We start from the raw sequence: 24,780 nt of genomic DNA on the forward strand, positions 1-24,780 counted from the left end.
TCTTGATGAAAGTGAAAGTGGAGAGTGAAAAAGTTGGCTTAAAGCTCAACATTCAGAAAACGAAGATCATGGCATCCGGTCCCATCACTTCATGGGAAATAGATGGGGAAACGGTGGAAACAGTGTCAGACTTTATTTTTTGGCTCCAAAATCACTGCAGATGGTGATTGCAGCCATGAAATTAAAAGACGTTTACTCCTTGGAAGGAAAATAATGACCAACCTAGACAGCATATTCAAAAGCAGAGACATTACTTTGCCAACAAAGGTTCATCTAGTCAAGGCTATGGATCTTCCTGTTGTCATGTATGGATGTGAGAGTTGGACTGTGAAGAAGGCTGAGTGCTGAACAATTGATGTTTTTGAACTGTGGTGTTGGAGAAGACTCTTGAGAGTCCCTTGGACTGCAAGGAGATCCAACCAGTCCATTCTGAAGGAGATCAGCCCTGGGATTTCTTTGGAAGGAATGATGTTAAAGCTGAAACTCCAGTACTTTGGCCACCTCATGCGAAGAGTTGACTCATTGGAAAAGACTCTGATGCTGGGAGGGATTGGGGGCAGGAGGAGAAGGGAACGACAGAGGTTGAGATGGCTGGATGGCATCACTGACTCGATGGACGTGAGTCTGAGTGAACTCCTGGAGTTGGTGATGGACAGGGAGGCCTGGCGTGCTGCGATTCATGGGGTCACAAAGAGTCGGACACGACTGAGAGACTGAACTGAACTGAACTGGTTTCTAACTCCATCATATTTGTTAGTCAGCATTCTACTAAAGGGTTTCCCAGGTGGTGCAGTGGTAAAGAATCCACCTGCCAATGCAGCAGAGGCAAGAGACATAGGTTCCATCCCTGGGGTCGGGAAGATCCTGTGGAGTAGGAAATAGCAAGCCCGCTCCAGTATTCATGTCTTGAAAAATTCCATGGACAGAGGAGCCTGGTGGGCTACAGTTCATGGGTTCACAAAGAGTCCAACATGGCGTGCACTCTCTCTCTCTCTCACACACACACACAGTTTACTAAAAGGAAGAATTTTCCCTCTTCCCCCATTTATTTAATCACTTCTTTATTTATATCAATAAAGACTCATTGGGTTACCATTTTAGTCAATCAGTTATACTCTGTTACTCTCATCATGTATTTTGCTCATATTGCCCCAATTTGGCCAGTGGGATCTTCAAGTTAGCTCATGGGTCCTTTGACATATTCTCGTCAGTCTGAGTCCCATCATCCTTAGACATTCCGTTCCAAAATGTTCCAAGCTTGTCTGACCCTTTCCATGGTCACACCTTGGCTTTCTCAAAGGCTTCCAGACAGTCCTTGTGTTTTTTCCCTTCCTCCCGGCAGGCGGAACCTTAGAGCCCAGGATCTGGCCCGGAGCACAGCGCGGTGGACCAACCTCTTCCGGTTTGGGCCGGAAGTTCCTCGGAAAGCGGCGGCTTGGCGTCAGCTGACCAGAGTCCGCGTAGGAACGCTCTGAGGTCCGGCCGGACAGACTGACCCAGGTAAGAGACTGGCTGAGCGACCGACGGGCTGACAGGCTGGGGCGGCCTTGGCGGCATTAACTGAGCAGAGGCAGGTACATAGGGGTTGGGTGGGGGGTCAGCTCGGGGCCGCCCAGGTTGAGGGACGGGGATCGGTTTCCGCCCTCACCGGGCCCACGGACTTGGACACTTGAGCCCAAGAGCGCAGAGACTTCAAGCCCGACTCTGGCCCAGGCCCTTCGTCCCAGGAGGGAGTTCAGGATTATGTTGTGGTCTTCTGTCCAGCGATTCCAGTTTGGGGAAACTGAGGACTAAGTAGAGAGAAGGCTCCCACAAACTCTCCCCTCCAGTCAGGAACTCACTCAGACTCCCAGTCGAGGCCGCTTCTCTCGTGGGGGGTGATTTTAATGAGTTTGCCCCCAGTGGAGAGGCCGAGGCCGGGAAGCGGGCTGAATAGAGTTGGCTTGGGAGTGAAGGACCAGAGTTGGAGACTTCGCCGCCAGCAGCCAGTCATGCTTTCCGTGCCAAGTCCTTTCCCCGTACCAGGCCTGTTTCCTCACTTGTAAAACAGGGCAGTGTTTCTCTAAATACGGTTCTCACAGCTTGTGCTTTGAAATGCCGTGGGGTGCATACTTCCCAGTACAGGACTTAAATAAGAGCTCTGATTTAGAATCTGGGTCGGAACCGGGGAAACCGCATTTTGAACATACTCCTCGGGGGTCCTCTGCATACCCATGTTTGAAACCCACTGATGGTAAGTGCTTTCTTGCTGTGAGTTCTAGAAATCCATTCTTTGCTTTGAGCAACTGGAACTCCTTCAGTATCTTTGGAAGAGGGTGCGGTGGTGTTTAGCCCAGAAAAGAGAGCAATGGAAGGGAACTGTCATCGAAAACAATGTTATGGTGAAAAGAGCTTCCACTTCATCTTTGCTGTTGAAAGAGGCAGGAACTAGGACCAATAGGTGGATTCTACAGGAAGACAATATTTTAATTAAAGAACTCAAGGGTGGTCACAGGGGACCAGCAATGGAATGGATTGCCTCCAGAGTGGTGTACTTCCTGTCGCAGGAGTTTTTAGATGAAAGTCCTTTTCAACTTTAAAGTGGCTAATTCTAAGTCGTTTTTTTAAGTCTTCTCTGGTGCTGACTTCTTTTTTTCTGCCCTCTTTTCTTAACATCTGTGTCCCCCCAGCCTACATCTCCTAAAAGTGAGGCCAGTGGGTCTGAATTTATGTAATCTCTTCCTTGTTCTGTGTACCATCCTTTTCAAGGACTTGGGAATGCCGCATCTGATCAGGGCCATTAATGTTTGTTGAATGAATAACTAAGCAGGGTCCCCACCCCCTCGGTTTGGAGCTTATTTTCCTAGAACAACTTGGAAATGAATCTGAAGTCTTTGTGATTGATGAGGAAAACCCAGTAAACTCTTTGGACTCAGAGTTGAGGAGCCTGTGTCTGAAAGACCCCCTTGAGGTTGTTCAGGCCAGCCTCCCCCCAGCCCCAGGACATAAATCCCTCTTCCTCTGCTCCTGCTGCTGCTAAGTCGCTTCAGTTGTGTCTGACTCTGTGCGACCCCATAGATGGCAGCCCACTAGGCTCCTCTGTCCCTGGGATTCTCCAGGCAAGAATACTGGAGTGAGTTGCCATTTTCTTCGCCAGTGCATGAAAGTGAAAAGTGAAAGTGAAGTCGCTCAGTCGTGCCCGACTCTTAGCGACCCCATGGACTGCAGCCTACCAGGCTCCTCCATCCATGGGATTTTCCAGGCAAGAGTACTGGAGTGGGGTGCCATTGCCTTCTCCTTCCTCTCTCTAGCAGTGTGTTGTTATAGATGATGTGTCTACTGAGAGAATTTTTGCAATCTGTTGGCTAACTTCAGCATTAAAACCAGTCCTTTGATGGACTTGACTTGCCAGTTCATCCTCAGCCATAATCTGCAGATAATGCTTCTAGCATGTATTTAGTTTTCTAATAAAACGTCAAAGCTCCTTATTTTGTGATTTACAAAACTCCAAGCAGATCCCTTTTTAAAAACCAGTTAGAATGCTTAGGTTTCCCAGTGGAACAGAGGTTCTATATTATGACCCAATCCTGCTGACATGCCTTTGCCAAAAAAAGGTTGGATTTGAGCCAAGACTTCCTGCTTGTGTTTATTCTTCCTCCCTTTTTTGTGTTTCCTAGAATTTTTTTTTTTAAGTTGTGAAGTGCTTATTCACATGTTATCCATGTGCTGAGTAAAATGGTTTTAATTTGGTGGTGTCTTTAAAACTTTTCAATCTGAAGTTTTCCTTTTAAAAAAGTACCTTAATCAAGATTTCCATAGTGTGTTCTTCAGGCCACAGTCTGAAGAGAAGCCTCTGAAAAAAGTGTTCTGTGGTTAAAGTAAGTTTGGAAAAAGCTATGTATGAGTACCCCTTCTTAGAGCTTCTCAGCGTGTAGTATCTTGTCAAAGGCACTGAGACGTCGATAAGAGATGTGCCTAACCTTGTTTAATCTAGTGTTGCCAAACTTAATTGATGTGAAGCACTTTTTTTTTTTTTTTTTTTGGAGTAATGGAAGCACACTGGCAAATTCTGACCTGGAGCAGGAGTCTGCAGTCTTTGGCCTGGGGTCCAAATCTGACCCCACTGCTTGTTTTTGTGTGGCCTGTGAGCTGGGAATGGTTTTTACATTTTTTAATGGTGTAGATTACATCCAAAGAGGAAGAATATTTTTTGATATGTGAAAATTAAAAGAAAATCAAATCTGTTTCTATCAATAAAGCTTTATTGGAACACAGCCACATCTGTTAATTTACATACTGTTTTTGGCAGCAAAGTAGAGTAATTGCCCCAAAAACCATATGATCTGCTAAATCTAAAGTATTTACTATACAGTGCTTTTCAGAAAAAAATTTGCCAACCGCTGACCCACTCCATATACTTTTTTTTCTTTTTCTTTTGAAATGATTTTAGACTTCCAAAAATAACACATAAATTTCAAGCATACTCTTAACCCAGCTGTCCCTAATGTTAACATTTACATAACCGTAATAAAATTATCTAATAAATTTAGGATAAATACAGTACTACTAACTATAGGCTTTATTCAAGTTTTGCCATTTGTTTCACTAATATCCTTTTTCTGTTCCAGGATCCAATCCAGTTTCCCACATTGCATTTAGTATCAAGTCTTCTTAGTCTGTTCAATCTGAGACAGTTGCTCAGTCTTTTTTGGCTTTCATGAATGTAAACCTTTTTTAAAAAGATAACTTTATTTATTCATTCATTACATTTTGGCTGTTCTGGGTCTTCATTGCTGTGTGGACTTTTCTCTAGTTGCAGAGCGTGGGGGCTACTCTCCAGTTGTGGTGTGTGGGCTTCTCATTGTGGTGGCTTCTCCTGTTGCAAAGCACTGGCTCTAGGCATTCAGGCTGGAGTAGTTGGGGCAAGTGGGTTCAGTAGTTGCAGCTTGCAGACTCTAGAGTGCAGGCTCAATAGCTGTGGTGCAGAGGTTTAATTACTTCTTGGCATCTGTGCTCTTCCTGGATCAGTGCAGTGCCTCCTGCATTGGCAAGTAGATTCTTTACCACTGAGGCACCAGGGAAGCCTGACTGTAAATTTTTGAAGAGAGCTGGCCGATTATTTTGTAGATGTCTCTCAAAGTTTTTGGGAGGGTGGGATAAAATTCACATATTATGAAATTCATCATTTTAATGTGTGAATGTTCCCAAAGTTATGCAGCCTTCACTGCTGTTTGAATTCCAGAGTATTTTCATCATCCCAAGAAGAATCCCCGTACATGTTAGCAGTTTCTCCCTATTCTTCCCTCTTCCCATCCCCTGACAGCCACTAATCTGGAATCACATAGTATGTGGCCTTTTGTCTCTGGCTTCTTTGATTACGCATAGTGTTTAGGGTTCATCCGCGTCGTAGCATGTGTCGGTACTGTATTCCTTTCATGGCTGAGTAATATTCCACTGCGTGGACACACTGTTTTGTTAGTTGTCAGTTGATTAACATATAAGTTGTCTCTGCCTTTTAGTTGTTATGACATGCTGCTCTGAACATTCATGTGCAAAGTTTTGTGTGAACATATTTTGAATTCTTTTAGATGTGTATACCTAGGAGTGGAATTGCTAGGTCATATGGCAACTCTGTTTTTTAACCTTTTGAGGACCTGCCTAACTGCTTTCCACTGCACCTCACCATTTTATATTTTCATTAGCAATATATGAGAATTCCATTTTGTCCACGCCCTGTTCAACACTTGTTATTGTCCTTTATTATTTTATTATTTTTTCCATCCTAGTGGGTGTGGTGTGGCATCTCATTGTAGTTTTATTTGCATTTCCCATTTCCCTAAGACTTGATGTTGAATAACTTTCACGTGCATATTGGACATCCTTGCATCTTCTTTGGAGAAATGTCTATTCAGACCCTTAGCCCTTTTGTAATTGAGTTACTTGTCATCATGTACAATTTTGCATGTAAATATTCAGAGTGTGCAGATCCCCTGAAGCCCCTTGAAGTAATTCAGCATGAGCTGAACTGCAAAATCTGAGGCAATGCCAGTAACGCCTTGATCTGAATGCAGTTGGATTTGGACATATTGAAAGGGCTTCCCAATGGCTTAGCAGTGAAGAATTCTCCTGCCAATGCAGCAGACACGGGTTCCATCCCTGGGTTGGGAAGATCTCCTGGAGGAGAAAATGGCAACCCACTTCAGTATTCTTGCCTGAAAAATCCCATGGACAGGGTAGCCTGATGGGCTACAGTTTATGGGGTCACCAAAGAGTCGGACACAACTGAGTGACTGAGTGTGAAGTTCAGAGTAAGTTGCCATTTGAAACTGCTGACCACTCAGAGCTTGGTTCAGCCCGACCACTGCTGACGGTGCAGAGCTGGGATGGCCACGTCCAGTGAAAGGGGTACCGCAGCCTCACCCCATATGTGATAAGAACACTAGGAGATGCTGTCATTCAGGAGCTACTCTTGTGTTTGTCTGATCACAGGCAGGGACTCGAGGAGTCAGAGGTAGTTGGCAAAGTCGGGACTGGTGATGGCCTTGGGCCGCTGCCTGAGTTGGCAGAGCTACCAGTGCCCTCATACATCTCTTGACTCCAAAGCATTCAGCTCTCACTAGACTATCTGGAAAACACACACACCAGTAATTATTCTTTTTTTTTTTTTAATTAAAAAAATTTTTTTAAGGTCCATTTTTTAAGTCTTTATTGAAAATTTGTTACAGTATTGCTTCTGTTTTATGTTTTGGCTCTTTTAAATTTTTTGGTCAAAGGCATGTGGGAACTTAGCTCCCCAACCAGGGATCAAGCCTGCAGCCCCTACATTGGAAGGTGGAGTCTTAATCGCTGGATCGCCAGGGAAATCCCCACACCAGTAATTCTAATTGTGAAAGTAATTTGTGCTCATACTAGACATTTTGCAGAATACAGAAACTGCCAGACAGTTTCCCGCAGCAGCTGAACCATTTTACGTTCCAACAAAAGTGCACAAGGGTTCCAATTTTTCCACCTCCTCACCAACTCTTGTGATCTTCTGGGTTTTTGTTTTTTTTTTTGGATAGTAGCCATCCTAATGGGTATGAGATGGCATATCACAGTTTGATTTGCATTTCCCACATAATTAGTGATGTTGAGCATCTTCTCATGTTGTTATCGGCCATTCATATATGTTCTTTGGGGAAATGTCTTTTGAAGTCCTCTGCCCATTTTTGGATTAGATTGTTCATTTTTTTGCTGTTGAGTTTTAGGAGTTCTCTATATATTCAGTATATTGATCCCTCAGATACATGACTGGCAGATATTTTCTCCCACTCTGTAAGTTGCTTTCGTACTCTGTTGATAATGTCTTTTTTTCCCCCTGCTTTGGCCTTATGGCTTGTGGGATCTCAGTTCCTTGGCCAGGGATTGAACCCAGGCCACAACAGTGAAAGTGCCAAACCCTAACCACTAGACAGGGGACTCCCCTGATGTGTTTTATGCATGCTCTCCTGATGGTCCTCCTTAGGGCCTTAGGAGAAGTGGGATCATTGTTTTTGTCAAGTATATGCTGACGTTATTAAAACTCTTAGACAGTTTTGTTGTTACATAGTTAAATCTTGTCGACCGTATTCATTTTCTTGATGTTCTGTCTTTAGAGTTTTTCAGAGGTCCTCAGCTTCAGATAAAATTTGAATTAATGAGATTTTGTAGAATCTGAATTGAATAAGAATTCACTGGCCACATGAAAACAAAAGCTGAACTCTCACTTTGAAAAGTTTTTGGATGACAAAGCAAGGACAAACACAATCACCCCATTTGCAGGTAAGGACCCTGGCCTAGTTGAGAGGTCCAGCTGAGAGCACTGGACTAGGCTCTCTGGCTCTAGATTGTTCCTCTCACTGTATTATACTAGAAATTCACCATGCTTACCTAGGACCTGTCCACTCTGAAGATCCTTCTTTGATACAATGTTTTATCCAGTTATGTTGGTTTGAACTGAAATTGTCAAATCCCCTTTTGTTTATTGACATATTTATTGAATGTATACTGTGTGTCAGGTATTGTGCGTGTGACTCTGGGAGGTGTTTAACTGGAGTAAGCAAGACAGTTCAGTGAATAATTGATCCTGTGTGTGAGTAGTGTTATCTCTACTACAGATCGGTACTAATCTAGGGAAACCTGAACTTTCTATGGTCCCATATCCATAATCTTTTTTTTTTCTTTCTTTCATTTGTTGAAGAGTTTTGGACAATGCTAAAGAAAAAAATTACTTTAAAACAGTTATGTAACATTTCCAGTTCTGAAAAACATCCCTGAAGAATGTCTTGTACTTTTAGGACACTGATTTTCTACGGCTTTAGTTGGCTACATTGATTCATCTTGAGTTGTACAGTTCAAAGTACTCCTGGGCATCAGATCCATCAACCCACACACATTTATGAGGTACTCTTGAGGTGTCTCGCTCTGTGCTAAGGCACTTAGAGTCTGGGTCTGGACTTGAGAGGACATACAAATGAATCACTGAGGTACTTAATTGAGCACATTGGCTTGGGAGTTGAAAACTGCTTCTGACTGGCTCTGTGACCGTGGGCAAATGACCCAACTACTCTGTACCTCAATCTAACATCGCAGGGGATGCTGTATATGGTGGGGAGTGTTTACCTCGAAGGCAGGTTGTAAAGATTAAATGAGACAGTTTGTGTAAAGGGCTGAGCACAGTGTCAGCCGATGTCACTCATAGTGATAATAGATGTAACAGTTCCACCCTGATTGTAACACTGTTGGGGAAACCCGATTTTGCCCAGGTCAAAAATCGTGTCCTGGTCTGGATTTGCTCATACACAGTTCTACTGTCTCATCTACAATGCCTTCAAGGAACGATGCTCATTCAGAAAGGGAAGTTTTGACTCATTCATTCAGCAAATTAATCAAATAAATACCTGCTGACTGCATAGATCCGTGGGGAGTGTGAGGAAGTAGTTACACCTTCAGTGTGCTCTGTGAAACCTCACAGTGGAGGGGTATTAACTCTGTGCCAGCCCTCATTGTGTTGTCTCTTTAATCCCTCCAACTACCCTGTGAGGAAGGTAATTGCCCCATTTTAACAGATGGGTAAAAAAGGCCTGAGAAGGTAATGCGCGAGGTCACAGAGTAAATGGTGGATCTGAGATTTCAACCCAGAGCCATCATATTCCTCTGTGCCATGATGATTTTTAAGGACAAAAGCCCATAAAAAGTTAAAGAACATCTTAAGACAGTGGTATAAGGAATGACAGAAGGCAGCCTTTTGGTCCTTGAAAGTTTGTGCTGGGTTATCTGAATCCTACCCCATCCTTGCCTATGAAACCTGGTAAGCTTTAAGAAAAATCATTGACACTTGATGCCAAACAAGCTAAAACACTTTTGATTTAGAAATGATGGAAGATAGGACTTCCCTGGTGGTCCCCTGGTTGGGATTCTGTGCTTCCACTGCAGGAAGCGTGGGTTTGATCCCTGGTCGAGAAACTAAAATCTTGCATGCCACGCAGCGCAGCCACAAACACAAGAAGGAAAAAGAAAAAAAAAACAATAATAATAACTGAAAAAAAAAAAACCCACTGAAAAACAAATAATTGAAGACAATGTGAGAAAGTTGAAGCAGCTGAGCCTAGAATTTCCACTCAAATACGTGTTATGTTTGGCAATTGTTACCTATAAGGCCTAGTCCAGTGCATGGGATATAATGGGTTTTAATAGTTAATTAGCAAATGAATTAGTGAATTTAAAATATCTTCCCAAACTGCTAAAATTACCCTATTTTCCCCATGAGACTTAGGATGCGTTCTCTTTTGAAAACATGTATACTGTTGGCAAAGATGGGAGTAACAAGCACTCTTATGTATTTTTCATGGGAGTAAAAATTGGCACATCCTTTTTCAAAGGCGTTGGTACAAAATTACAAATTTTAGATACCCTTTGACCCAGCAGTTCTAAGCTGGAATATGTCTTAAAGATGTAGTCTAGAACCATTGGTCTCCAAGGCCGAGAACAGGATGACTAGGTTGCATGGATGAGAGAGACTTTTCAGTCTGATCCTTTTGTGCCTTTTGAATTCAGCCACATGAGTGTTACTCATTAAAAATATAAATCAATAAAATTTTAAAATGTGAAATGTCTGAAATAATTATTATGCTAAAGATCATTAAAGTTAGTATAGATTTCTTTGATCAGATTGCTTTCCTTTTTGTCCTGTACTAAGATCTGAAATTCTGGGACATTTAACATTTTCCCATATTTTTCTGTGTCTTAATAATGTAGTACTTACTATGGAAAAAGTGGGAAGTACAGTTAAGTGTAAAAGCAGCTTTAAAAATTTGCCCATGGTTCCATTATCCAGAGACACTACAGATAACATTTGGGCCCTTCCAATTTTTTTCTGTATCTTTTAACCTGTTAATATCATACAGTATGTTCAGTTTGGTATATAATTTTCTATTTTGCCTTTTTTTTTTTATTAACGTTATGCTATATAGAAAAATTCCCACGTAACCAAAATCCTCATAGAAGGGTAATTTTTAGTGGTCTTATAATCTGTCGTGTGAATCTACCAGTTTAGTTTAGCCAGGGGATGGAGCTGGGTGGGGAAAGGAAGAGACATTGGGATCATGGAAGCCTTTGGAAGGTGAGGTGGGTCTGGGTTAGGTGGCTCAGCTGGGCATGTCAGCCTGACAGGCCAGGACTGAAGGGCACAAGGATTTCCAGGCTTTTCTTCCTGCTTCGGTTGCAGACCTTGCTGCCCTGCTACCCCCACATGAGCTCTGGGCTCCAACCATGCTGAATTTGGCCAATTGAGTTGTCCACTTGTCCTGTCACCAGTAAGCCCTGCCCTCGGGCGCTCTGTACACACCACTGTCAGCACACTGGGCTGCCTGTTGGTTCACTTGCCTGTATCTCCCTTTAGACTGAAACCCTTTTTTATTTATGCCTTGAATGCCTGGCAAATAGGATCATTAATAAATCTTTGATGGTTGGTATGGGATTGGGTGGACAGATAGATTAGAGATACCCAAGAAAAGGACCTAAAGAAAAGAGGCCAATTGCTTAGTCTCCTCTGTCCTTCTGGGCCTGAAAGTCCACTCATGCCCTTGGTCCTGTATTTGAGGGCTGGGCTTCTGTGCACTAACTGTGAGACCAAAACTTCACTTAGACACCAAAATTTTAGGGCCTGGTTTCTGTATGTTCCGAGTTTAATCACCCTCTTACTTAGATTTCCTCCCACTCTAACCTTCTATGAGTGTGATGTCGACATTCTTAGAATGTGGGTCCCCTCTCTGCCTGTGTGTCCAGCAGCAGCCTGATGAGCCATGAAGACAGGCTGGGGCTCGCCACTGTTCCTGACAGAAGACTTCTTTGTGAACATGTGTCTGCCCATAGAAACAAGATCTCTGCTGGATCACCTCTCACATCATGCTAGTTATTTATCATCCAAATCTGTAATCTTCATAGTTAGAACCAACGTTTCCAGATGCCTCTGTACACTCTGGTCAAGGAATTCTTAGAGTTAAAGGGGCAGAGAAGGAAGATTATGCATTCCTGCAGTTTCCTCTAGGACCTGAGAACTGAACACAAGAGTACTGCAAAGAGATTTCTTCACGAGCTCACGTTCCCTGGTAGTTCCTTCGGGGATACGCAACTCTCGCTTTCTCTCTTCTGCTTCGATCCTGTGAGGTAAGCCAGGCCAGCTCTGGGAAGGTCGTAGGAGTGAGGATGCTCAGTCAGTCCACTCCAGCTGCCAGGCTTGGTGTTCCTAAGGGATCATGGAGTATTACAAACCTGCCTTAGTCCCAGCACTATGTGTGGTGCCTTGGACATCTCAGATTTAGAGATGTTTTTCAGAGCAAGGTGTGAACTTGTTCTTTAAATGATCAGCTTTGTCACGGATGGTCCAGGTGCTGGCTGGTCTGAGGCAGACTTGTCCCTGCCTCCCTCTGCCCCGAGTTGACCTGACCTCTCCATGGTCCGTGGGCTGTAGCTGGGGTTGGGCATTCTGAAGGACAAGCCTTGAGGTTATTGTCTTTCCAAACTGCATTCTAATAGAGTTCTCCTATTTGAGAGCTGATTTTCCAAAACACTTCATCAGAATCATCTGGAGTGGACTGTGGGGACACTTATTTAAAATACACGTTCTTGGGACTTACCTGATAGTCCAGTGGCTAAGACTTCTCACTCCCAGTGCACGGGACCCGGGTTCAGTCCCTGGTCAGGGAATTAGATCCCACATGCTGCAACTAAAGATCCTACAATGAAGATCAAAGAGCCCACCATCCAGTTCCAGGTCCTGTTTAAATCACTGAGGGAGTCTAGGAACCAGATCTCTGTGGGGGTGCCGTGTTTAGGAAAAACAGGCAAGTTTGATGGAGCTCCTTGTTAAAGATTATTATAATTAGCTCCTATTCTAGACTCCAGGGACTCAGCATGGTCTTGCTCTTCTTTATGACTCCGTCACCCCAGGTGGTAGCACCGGGCCCCATTGTAGTTGGAGTAGAGATCCTTTGGTCTCAGGCATAGATGGATGAAGGGTGAGTTTGCTTTGCAATCACTGCAAAGAACAAAAAAGTTAGAGGAATGCATTTGAGGAAAAGCAAAGACCAGATGTTTAACTTTGTAATGCTGCATGTTAAAGGGGCAACAGGTAAGAGTGGAAAGAGTGCTGATGTGTTGGAAAGTCAGAATCGGGCACAGAATTATTACATGTGTAGTGGCCTGACCTTGGGCAGGTCCTCTGACATCTCTGGCCTGATGTCCTCTGTAAAGTGGAGTGAGAGTCAGAAGTGGTAGTAGATGTGAATGTGCTTTGAAAACTGGAAAGTGCGTTCAGATCAGAAGTGAAGAACGGTAGGGGTAGGGACAAGGCACACAACCGACTGCTGCAGGGCTCCTCTGTGATCAGGTCTAAATCGAGGCCTTCCAGGGACCAGGCCAGCTTTCAGCAGGATGGCAGCACACATATGCCCGGGGTCTACTTCCTCTCCACTCTATCCGGTTCCTGAGCTGACAGGGTCCTCTGTTCTCTAGACCAGTGTCCCAGAGGCTCTGTCCACATTGTGTTCTGCAGGTGCTCACTGAATGGCCCCAGGGAAGAGCCTGGTGCGGTGAGGCTCCTGTGCCTGAGGGAAGGCAGGAGGTGGGGAGAGGAGGCTCTGGGGATGGGGCCCAGGGTACGTTGCAGAGAGAGCTTGTGTGAGCGGCTGGCCTGGGAGTTGACTGAAACCAGTTATGCGTGTCTGCACCCGCTCACTCAGCAAATATTTTGAGTGCCTACTGGGATGAAGCTCTAGAGCTTAGGTAGGGACCACGTGATCAGTCTGCTAAGAATTAGAATGAAAGTGATACGGTCTACCTAGAGTCGGCACATGCCGGCCTGTCCCAGTGCCTGGTCTGCTGCAGGACTGCTGTTCCCTGCAAACTCTGAGGTGACCTGTCACTGTCCCCTGGCCATTCCTACCCTGCCACCTGCCATGACCCCGATTGTCCCCTTAGGCCTCTGTAGGAAATGTGCTGTGTGGAGCCTTGTAGGGCCAGTGAGTGGAGAGGGCAGTGAGCTGGGGCCAGTGGATGTATGTGCATCTCTGCCGGGAGCCGGCGAGAGACATTCCACTCGTGACAAAGGTCATGAGGAAGGAGGCTCGGCATACGCAAAGGCGGGATCAAGCCTCGGGAGTGCCCCCGGATATTCTCGAGCATCTACCCCCAAAAAACCAGAGTCTGCCTACTTTATTGCTTTGTGCTCTCACCTCTGACTTTACTGGGGACTGTCCCCCACCACCATCTCGCTCTCTCTGTCGAAGAGTTAACTTACAGCTCCAATTAATAAAGTTCCTGGGCAATTAGGAGTGTTTAAATCCATATCCCTCAGATGGCTCTCTAACTCGTCTGACAAGTTTACCCGGACACCTACAGCTATGCATACGATTGTTTACAGTCTCCCAGCCTCGAGAGGCACGGGAAGCTTAAGATATTCAAATAACTTAGAGCCTCTCAGAGAGTTAGAAACTGTCAGAATAAAACTAGTAAAAGATTTCATTGATGAGCCAATGCTTGCTGCCAAGTTTTCACATCCCCTGAATTGTATCCTTGAATGTGTATTAATTAATATAGTTGGTATGTAGAAAAAATAAGTAGTGGCCTTAGTGTTAGTAACTTTAGACCCTTAAGGTAATAAATTCTTCCCTTTGTAAACCCATTACACATCCACCCTATAGGAACGTAATCTTATCTTCGGAAGATGGCGCCAAACCTTAAAATAATTACTCTTAGAGAAAATAAGTCTTTGTTGATAATTCCTTGTCAAGAGTCATAAAATGTTAATAGGCCTTCTGGCCAGGAGATGATGTAAATCACCTAAACCATTTGTATACGATAAATTTGCAGGAAAGAAACCCTGGTTTTTGATAAGCATCAAAGACTGCTGACTTCGCATCCCCTATTATCCTCTATGTGTAACTTAGGGTATAAAAGCCCCTGTTGAAAATAAAGCTATGGGCCTTGCTCACCAACGCTTGGTCTCCCCGTGTCATTCTTCCCTTTAACTTCCAGCTGAGTGTCCATCTGGAGCGCGGATATCCTCTGCGACCATTTATTTGCCTGGGCTTCTAAGACCCACTCGAGAAGGTGTCTAAGGTGGGGCACCTTCCGCTATTCGAGAGGGCGCCTGCGGCCTCCGTGGTCAGAGCTAACCTGGTGTCACGGGTTATATTGATTTTCCGCGTAAACCAAGCCACTCAGCTTCTTTTCTCCACTGAATTTTCCTACTGAGCTATCCTCATTCTATTACTCTTTATTATCTCTAATTAACATTTGAATAGGTCGCCTAGCCGTCTCTCCTTCGAATACCCTGGATCAGCCGGGGCTGGACCTCGGCACATCTCCCCATAGCAGCAGCCCCCTCCTAACTTGGTGGCTCCTACAAGTCACTGTGTTATCTCATACGGCCACCTTAGCAGCCTGTAGGAGGTGTGACATTTTCATTTTTCTGGTGAGATACTCAAGTCATCAAGACCTTTACTCAGAGGCCTTTACACGGCTGGTCAGTGTGGAGCCAGGACTTCAGCTCAGAACTCTCAGGTTTGGGAAGTGAAACATCAGGGAAAAAGTTTTTTAAGGGCATTGTTATTGTCTGACTTTAGAATACAGGTAAAAATGTCAGTATTATAAACAGGGAGGACCTCTGACCCCCACCTGCAAAGTTCCCCAGCCCTCCTAATCCCAGAAATGACTGTTGATGGTTTATAGTGTGTGCGGTGTAGACATTTGCTTTGTGAATGTGTGGATGTACACTCATTTATATAACCTATTTCTTCTTACCTAAATAAACTTATACTCTTCTGCAGCCTGACCTCTTTGGAAAGTACCTTTTATTATGGAAAATGTTCAAGCACACATAAATAATGCGATGAATCCGCATTCATCATCCAGCTGCAACATCAACTTCCTCGTTCTTGCTTCATCTTTTTTTTCCACTTTCACTTTTCCCCCTTGAGTACTTTAAAGCAGGTCCCAAACATGTTCTCTTTCCTTCATAAAGACTTAATTGTACATATCTAGCAGGTGAAAAAAATTTAAATATGACATTATCACAACCAATAAAAGTAACAGTAATTCTTTAATATAAACTAATGCCCAGGCTGAGTCGGTTTTTGTCAGCCATCTCACAAACGTCTTTGAGCAGGTGGTTTGTGTGAATCTGGTTCCAGTGAGACCCGCCTGCTGCCAGTGGCTGGTGTGTCTCAAGTCTCAGTTTATAACTCTGCGCTGTTTATTTTCTGGAGAACTTTGGTTACTTGTCCTGTAGAAACTCCCACATTCTGAATTTGCTGATTGCAGCTCCCTGGAGTTGTTTAACACGTGCCTCTGTGCCCCATATTTTCTGAAAATGGTCATTTGTTTTACAGACTTGATTAGAGTCTGTGTTTTAGGGCGAGGACACTTTGTTATTGGTGCTGTGTGCTTCCTGTTGCATCACATCAGGCGACTGTCATTAAGATCCATCGGTGAACCTGACCAAACGAAGGTTGTCTTTCCACATCTGTACACATAGTCCTTAATTTTAAAATAATTTTTTTTTTTTTAAAGAAACACACGTGTCAGGGTGCTTGAGTTGGAATGACAAAGAAAGGCCATAATGGGGCCCTCACAGACAGGCTCCTTGCTATGAAGAAGAGAGCAGACTTGTGGAGAGGAGGAAGTCCTGGACCACAGGGAAGGCTTGGAGCAGAGGCCAGAACAGCGCTGTGCTGCTGGCAGCCAGCTGCTCTTCTGGGACATTATGTAAAATGATGTAACTTGAGTGAAAAAGTGGTGCTGAGCTGGCTGCCTCTCCCTGCTCCAGTCACTGAGCTGCTGTCGTGGTGAGGGGTGCTCGTGGACACCGAATTCCAAGTCCGTGGTGTGTAGGAAGGCCCTGGGCCTGAAGGGACTGTGGCCTTTTGGCCTGGAAGCTGAAATCAGGGAGGTCTTCTGTTGCTCCAGGGGTAAGTCCCAGACTTGCGGTGGGCCTACCTGCGCTGGAGAGAGCGAGTGGGATGGCCTGCCGCAGCAGTCTCAGAGCAGGAGAGGGCGCTTGGAGACCATGGAGTCCAGTGCCTCAGTTTACAGATGAGGAAACCGTGGCCCAGAGAGGAGAGGGGAGGGTTTCAAGACCACCTAGCAAGTGGTCTTGGAACCACTATAAGCAAGCTGGAGGCTCACCTGTGACCAGCATCCAAGCCTCTGATTCTCTGACTGGTAGTCAGCTAGCATTTCCCCCTTGGAATTTCTGAGGTGACCAATTCTTACTCTGCACCTAGAATTTCTGGGTATCCTTTGGTGGTGTTCTCATGCTTGTTCTTGTTCAACTCCTGGTGGATCTTTGAACTGGAGGTGGTCATGAACGGTGGTCTGTTTCTCCCCGCGTGTGGTGCCCAGCTTGGTCTGTGGTGGTGCAGTGGTGGAGTGAATACAGACTGTGTCAGGAGTCCCAGCCTCAGCTCCACATCCATTAGTCAGCCAAAAGGTCTCATGCTACAGTTTTCCTGAGGGATAAAAGCTTTTCCTTCATTATATTTATATTTATTTTTTACTTACGGTAGGTGATACTGATTTTCTATTTTCAGCATGGATATAGCCTTCTCTTTCTTGAAAGTTGGTAGATTTAGACAAAATAAGGTAGATAGGATTCCAGCCTAGCAGAAGGGAAAATGCAAAAGATGGCAGTGTGGAAAATGTTGGACCAGATGACTTTTTGTCCTTGCCAGCTTCCTAACCTTTCACGGTTCCAGGGTTTTCTTTGTATTCTGGTGTGTGCTGGTCACAATCCTCTGGCTTGAGCAAACTCACCCACCAACATAGAGGCCGTCCAGAGTTACGAGCACGGCCTGTGAACTTTCAGTCCGATTGAGCATGTATTTGTCACTTGGGCAGTTCCCCGGGAGAATGGGAGTACACTGAGACGGGGTCCTGGTTCCAGCGGAGGCTGTCTTCTCCTTGTGCGCTGTGTTATTTACGTGGTCCATTCTGGGCTACATTCACGGAAAGTTTCTGAGTCATTTTTCTCTGGCTAACACCCCACGACTGCCACCCTCTGCCGCTTCTAGGAAGTCTCAAGGGTTCAGTCATAATCTGAATTTCCAGACGTGAGAGAAGATGGGGGTGTTGGTGTGGAGGGGGCACAGGGAGTGGGCTGCAGAAATGGGCAATCATGTCTCTGCCTTTCAGATTTCCCTGGGGAGAGTCTTCACCCCGAGCTTGCTGACGGCCAAGGATGGCAAGCAAGGGGCCCTCAGCCCCTGCGTCCCCTGACAGCTCCAGTGCAGGGGGGCCCAGTGGCAGCAGCAACGGCGCCGGTGAGAGCGGGGGCCAGGACAGCACGTTCGAGTGCAACATCTGCCTGGACACAGCCAAGGACGCCGTCATCAGCCTGTGCGGCCACCTCTTCTGGTCAGTACCCTTCCGTTCTTCTGGGGCACACGTGCCAGGTCTAAAAAGCTTGTGGCCCTGGACAGTTTTGGAGCATTTGGGTCCTGATATACTCAGGCCCAAAGGCAGGAGACCTGGGTTCTCATCCCCGCTGTGCTGCTGATAAACTGAGTGACCTTGGACAGGTCCTGTCCCCGCCCTGGGCTCCCTGACCCCATCGCTGAAGTGACAGTGCTCACCATTTAGTGAGCACTGCTCCATGCCCACTCGCTGCACTGAGCCAAGAGGCAGTTACAGCGCGATGGCCCTGAGCAAGGACCTTGCCCTGAATCCTGACTCCACCACTTTCCTCCTGAGTGACCGTGGGCAAGGTGCTTCCACACACAGTGCTTCATTTTATAGGGTTGTTTGGGAGCATTCAGTGACTTAGAAGAGCATGTAGAAATGTTATGTTTTAGCTGTGATCCTGATGTTTGTTACCATATTTTACGTATATCAAAATGAAGTGGCAGAGTCAGTGTCCGTTTCAGCCTTGGTGCTTATAGAAGCCCCTCCTGGCTCTGTGAATCTGGGTAGATGTCAAGATTTTATTGATTTATTTTTTTGCTCTTGCTTTTGAGCTGGACCCTGAGGGGCAAATTGGGGGAACTAGAGGGATGAGAGTGCCACCCAGGTAAGGTGCAGAGCGTGCCGCCTGAGGCAGGCAGTTTGCATAGTCGGGTTCATGTGAGACCTGAAGCTGCTGTGTGGGCAGGGAAGTATTAGAAGCAAGATGGTTAGAGGAGGATTGGGCCAGATTGTCAAACCTAGATTTGATTGAGCAGAACATGGAGCTGTTGAATATTTTTGAACAGAGGAGTGGTGTGAAGAAAGGGTCATTTAAATAACATGTCAGTAAGTTTAAATTGGCGACAGGGAAAAGGATAAATTTATTAGTGATTTTTTTTTGGAGGCTCTTGCTTTGATTATTAAGTTTTATGCAAGAACTGTTTGTCATCAGCCCTCTCTTAGAAATTGAAATACTCTAGTTTTGTGACTCAGGTATCATAAAACCAAGATTTTAAAAAATTAAGAATTCAGTCAGGGTACCGTTGGAAAGAACACATTCAAAAATGAAACAGATGCTTCCAACCCTAGTGGTTTGTCCCCAGGCAAATCTGCTGTCCTCACTCTGAACCCCAGCTTCCTTGTCTGTGAAGTGGAGACAGTTGCAGTGCCTGGAAGGTTAGTGTGACGACTGCTGAGTGACACGGAAACAGGAAGAGTCATTCAGCCACAGCCTGGCACACAGTGGCTGTTTAACGCCTGGGAGTGACCATCATCATTGTTAGAATCCAGAATTTTTCCTGGAGAGGCACCCCGTCTTCTCCCCTGCAGCCTGTGAGGGAAGTTGCCACTGGAGAGCTGCCACAATTTGGGGTGCCCTCTGCTCTGTTGGGAATGGAGTTGCAGGGCTAACGTTGGAGTCAGGTGTCTGTTATGTCCAGGGAGGTTGTGTGTTCTGGGTTATGAGGGTAAAGTTCAGTAATTGGGAAAGGAATTATCGTCTGAGTCCAGAGGAGATACGTTACGTCTGCGTTTTCTACTGTCCTAGCGCTTGGTAGGCATGCAGCAAATGTTTGTTGGTTGAGTGGATGAATGAATGAAGAGAGAAAGAATAAATCTGGAGGTAGAGTAACTTTTTCTTCAGTTCTGTAAATGTCTCCTGCACCCAGTGCTGGGCAGCAGAGGGAGAGGAAACTGGAAGCCAGAAGACTTCTGTTTTGTTTGTTTTTGACTGTGCTGAATCTCCGCTGCTGAGCAGGTTTTCCTCTCGTTGCAGCTTGTAGGCCTCTTGTTGCAGTGGTTTCTCGTGTTGCAGATGGCAGGGTGTAGGGTGCTCAGGCTTCAGTAGTTGTAGTGCATGAGCTTAGTTGTTCTGTGGCATGTGGAATCTTCCCAGATCAGGGATTGAACCCATGTCTCCTGCATTGGCAGGAGGATTCTTTACCACGTGCCAGGGAAGCCCAGACTTCTGTTTTAGTCCTGGTGCCACAGGCAAGTGGTTTCATGTTTCAGAGTTTGGTTTCTTCATTTGTAAAATGAGAAATCAGGCAGCAATCTCTCCCTAAGCTGAATGTAGACCTTTCTGCCAAGCTGCGTCCCCGTCTTTCCATTATTTCACCATGTCTTTACAGTGCCCTTGAACTTTTAAGCTGCTTCCTGCCTGCAGAGCTCTCAGGGCTGAGAACAGCCTGAAGATTTTTTTAAATTGGGTCTAGATCCCACCTTCCTTGTGAGCCTGAGGAGGCTGTGAACCCACTGAAGTTGAGTCTAAAATAGGACATGTGTGCATGTGCATGTGAGTGAGGATGCCCCCATGAATTTCCCTGCACAGAGGATCCTTAGCTTTTGTTGGTTTCATTCAGAGGTCGTAACCCCCCCAAAGGTTGATTTGTAGAGAAGCTGGTTTGCGGAGGGTCTGGAGCCTGGGGATCTTCATAAGTAGTGGGACTCCGAGGGTAGAGGTTCGGGTCTTGTCTCCATTGCTTCCCTTTCTCTGTGGCTTTAGCTCGGTCTTTCCTAGTTTCTTATACCATCAATCCCCACAGGCTCTCTGTGGGTTGCAGTACTCCACAGTTCAATCCTGTTGCCCCTTTTTCTGCTCCCACCTTACCCAGTGTTTCTGTTAACGAAATCATTTTTTTACTTTTCCCCCTTTCTCTTTCTCCTTGATGAATGGTTGCCCTGGGGACTCTTGCAGTTGGCCGTGTTTACATCAGGTAAGATGCATTTCATTTTACTTTGTCTTTCATCAGCTGTGGTTGCACAAGACACCCCTGGTCTCAGGAGACTGCTGTCAGCAGCTGCAATCTCCCCTGCTTGTGGGCTCATTTGCCTGCGTTCCCCCCAACCCTGTGTATTCACCTGCCTGCTGACAGCCACTTGATGAAACGAGGTCAGTGGCGTCCCAGGCGGGATGCCCCTGACCACTGCCAGTGGCCTTTGTGGCTTTGGCAAGCTGCTCCTCTCTGGGTCTCATTCCGTCATGTGTAAATCAGATTGGATGTGATAGTATGTTAGATTTTATTGTTGAGATTGTGTTTCTATAAAAAGTACCTCCCATCATATCAGCACTCTTTCTAGCCTTAAAGGCCTTGAAAATACTAGGAAGGGGAGAACTCTTTTCGTCTCAATGGAGAGCTTCTATGAAAAAGTCTGTTTTCCCAGCATTTGATTATTATGAAAACCAGTTAGTAAGTCTTCTCCAAGACCCAGGCGCCTGCTTGGTGGGACAGAGCGGGGCCTGGCATTGACGGCTGGCTGTGAATAATCGCTGCTGGCTGACAGTCTCCATGGTTGTTGGCAGTCAAGCCCTGTACTCGTAGGTGGCTTGGGAATGTAGGGGGAGGTTAGAAGTTCCAGACCGCTGGAGCCTCAGAATCTGAACGGGAGAAGCAGAGGAGGCGAGAGGGCTTTCTACTGCGTTTCCAGGCTGTGCATTCTGACCCCAGTGGAACCTGGTAGAGCACGTCTGTTCTAAATTGATAGAGAGCACGTAGCACATTTTCACGCTTTTGACAGTAAAATAAAGGCAGTAGGATATAAAACCGTCAGATGCTGTGTTCTCCTTGCCCTGAAATTCTAGATTCACATTTGTGTGATAAATGACATATCACTGTGTCTAAAGGTACAGTTTATGCATTAAGATAAATATTGAGTGTGTATGTATGTGTGTGTATATGTATATAAAGAGAGATTATAAATAAGTATCTAATGTCTACAAAGACACTAACGTAATTATTTTTATTTTAATTTTGTTTTTGAGAAAAAATTAAAATTATTTTAATACAACCAGGGAAAGGACCTAGAAAACTCAAAATGGGATTGTTGTTTTTAATTTTGAAAAAAGTAGTTGAATGCAAAAATTAATGAAAGTGCATTAAAAAACACTAAGCAAATTTAGATAATAAGAAAAGTCTATCCTTAGCACATAGTAAATAACCAGAAAATGGTCAGTTTATGTCTAGATACTGATGACTAAGGTACATAGTTGTTGAGGAAATGCTGTAAAAACAAGAAACAGAAAAATATGACCGTCAGGATCATACAATTGACCATTAGGGGAGGTGGAGATTTAAAGTTTGTTATTTTGGGACTTCCCTGGGGTCCGATAGTTAAAACTCTGTGCTCCCAATGCAGGGGGTGGGGATTCAATCCCTGGTCGGGAAACTGAGATCCTTCATAACACACGGCATGGCCAAAAAGAAAAATAAAGTTTGTTATACTTACATGTGCGTGCTCAGTTATGTCTGAATCTTTGCAACTCCATGGTCTATAGCCTGCCAGGCTCCTCTGTCTGTGGAATTTCCCAGGCAAGAATACTGGAGTGGGTTGCCATTTTCTTCTCGGAGGATCTTCCCCATCCAGGGATCAAACCTACATCTCCGGCTTGGCAGGTGGATTCTTTACCACTGTGACACCTGGGAAGCCCTTGTTATAACTGCAGCCTTACCTGAGACTGGGTCTGTCAGACCTCTTGACACAGCTCCAGGCCTGCAGTTTCTTCCTGCTGGGAAGCCCCGTGAGAGAACGAAGCATTAAAAAGCCTGTTTAATTATGATGGCATTTAAAGGCAATTTTGATTGCACCACTAGTAAATATTTATCAAGTGCCAGGTGCAGGATGAGAGACTTGGGTTCCTTGCGATGTTCCTTGCTGGTGCTCATGTTTCCAGTGTGAGGCCTCTGGTCCCCTGCTGGCTCTGACGGACCACACTGGTGGGCTTCCGCCCTTCATGCACTTTTGTCTCCTGCTTGCAGTGGTTGGAGACGAGACCTAACAGACAGGTGTGTCCAGTTTGCAAAGCTGGCATCAGCCGCGACAAGGTCATCCCGCTGTATGGCAGGGGCAGCACTGGGCAGCAGGACCCCAGGTGAGTCCATGGGGCCCCTCTTACTGCTCCCCGTGGACACAGACTCACTTCCATTCAGCACCCCTCACCCCCACCCTTTAGTGGGTGCTTAGAGACCCTCAGTTTCCAGATGCTTGGGATCCAGATGGGAGTCAGCCAGGAGGGGAGCAGAGCCAGGTTGCCACTTGCTGGGTTGTAACACAGATGTGCTCTGAGCACCTGCTCGTGGGCAGGTCATGTGCTGGGCAGCACGTCGGACTCCACCACCACAGGTGTGCAGAGTGCTGTGAGGGAGCCTGGGAAGTAGGATATCCAGCAGGAGGATCTGCAGGGAGGGCGGTGGGTGTAGCAGTGATGTAGAGAGTCAGGGGGAGGAAACAGGATTGGGAGACTTTCTGGGGTCTGAGATTTCTGGAGATGGAGGCATGAGCAGGTCTGGCATGCTGTAGACACAAGTACTGAGAGCCTGCATGGTGTGGTGCGTGCATGCGCACACACACAAACACACTGTCTTCCTGCAGCTCCTCCCCCACACACTGTCTCTCTTCCAGCATCACACACACACACACATAGGCACACGCATAGACACACACACACACACACACACACACACACACACACACAGACTCTATCTCTCTCTCCACCCCCCCGCCCCAAACTCCTGCAGCGTCTCTTAGCCTTCCGCCCCACTCCAGCATACCCTGTACCCAGACACATTGGCCTTCCCTTAAGGGACACGCTTACCCTTTTACCTTCATGAGCCTTTGTATTTATTGTCCCTTTGCCCTTTCTACCCTGTCGGTCCTGTTCAACTCCCCGCTCCTCCTCTATAAATTCTCCATCTTTAATGAGCAGCCCTAAAGTCACCTCCTCCTTGAAGCCCCCTTTCCTCCCCACGTTAGGTGCTTGCACCCTGCTCCATTCAGTTGGCACCTCCATTAAAGAAGTGCTTTCTACACAGTAGTGTGATATTTTACAGCCCCCTTTAACCCACAAGCACTTCAGAAGTGGTGTCTGTCATAGCCTGCTGCCTGATGGGTAATGAGCAAAGTACTTGCCCAAGAGTAGTGGGATGTAAAGCTGAAGGTGATGGGGCGGAACAGAGAGACCCTGAATCTCAGCCCTCTCTGCTGACAGGCCATCTTCTGTTCCAGTTTGGATTTTGGGTTTTTGACACAGTGACCCCCTGGCAGTCATAACCAGTCTGGCTCCAGCTCTCTATTAGAGGAGCAAGCCAAGAGCAATCTGATGAGCATCTTGTAGCAAGTGGATTTTCTCTCTGGTTTTCTACACACTGCTGCTGCTGCTGCTAAGTTGCTTCAGTCATGTCCGACCCTGTGCGACCCCATAGATGGCAGCCCACCAGGCTCCCCCGTCCCTGGGATTCTCCAGGCAAGAACATGGGAGTGGGTTGCCATTTCCTTGTCCAATGCATGAAAGTGAAAAGTGAAAGTGAAGTCGCTCAGTCCTGTCCGACTCTTGGCGACCCCATGGACTGCAGCCCACCAGGCTACACACTAGGAAAAGGCAATTGCAGGCAGCACAGAGTTGATAGTTGATCTGCCTGGGCATTGGTTCACGTGCATGGCACGAAAAGGGGCCCTGGCCTTGACCTTTTTGGTGAAGGGCTCCCCCACTCAGGAAACAGATCAAAGCATTTCCTAATGGACTGACTTTACACCATTTCTGTTTCAGAGAGAAGACCCCTCCCCGTCCTCAAGGACAGAGGCCAGAGCCAGAGAACAGGGGGGTAAGGAAAATTCTAGAACAAACCTTCTTGAAATGAGCCCCTGGCTTTAGAAGTTTCCCTCTTGGCCCTACACTATTTCTCCTTGATTACAAAAGTAAAGGGAAATTTGCAAAATACAGAAAGGAAAAGAGGGGAGAAAATAACTTACAATCACACCATCCAGAGATAACCACTGGAAACATTTTGGTCTGTGTACTTTTCTATTTTTCTATAATTATCTGTGTACACAAACTTTATAGATTTGTGT

General features: G+C 45.8%; 1 protein-coding gene across 3 annotated transcripts in view; it reads left to right on the forward strand.

The window, feature by feature from the left end:
• The first annotated feature begins 1,362 nt into the window (after positions 1–1,362).
• RNF185 (ring finger protein 185) overlaps positions 1,363–24,780 on the forward strand; it is a 31,476-nt gene continuing 8,058 nt past the window's right edge. The window contains exons 1-6 of one of the 3 annotated variants that reach the window (XM_055549678.1): positions 1,397–1,500; positions 7,614–7,779; positions 17,689–17,910; positions 20,633–20,651; positions 22,692–22,804; positions 24,479–24,533. In XM_055549678.1, coding sequence (XP_055405653.1) covers positions 17,735–17,910; positions 20,633–20,651; positions 22,692–22,804; positions 24,479–24,533 — 363 coding nt within the window. In that variant the 5' untranslated portion in view covers positions 1,397–1,500; positions 7,614–7,779; positions 17,689–17,734. Of the gene's footprint in view, positions 1,501–7,613; positions 7,780–16,165; positions 16,467–17,688; positions 17,911–20,632; positions 20,652–22,691; positions 22,805–24,478; positions 24,534–24,780 lie in introns of those variants that run through there. The other 2 variants (XM_055549677.1, XM_055549675.1) reach the window with 2 other exon arrangements.

This window comes from Bubalus kerabau, chromosome 16 (assembly GCF_029407905.1).
Source record: "Bubalus kerabau isolate K-KA32 ecotype Philippines breed swamp buffalo chromosome 16, PCC_UOA_SB_1v2, whole genome shotgun sequence".
Taxonomy (NCBI): Eukaryota; Metazoa; Chordata; class Mammalia; order Artiodactyla; family Bovidae; genus Bubalus; species Bubalus kerabau.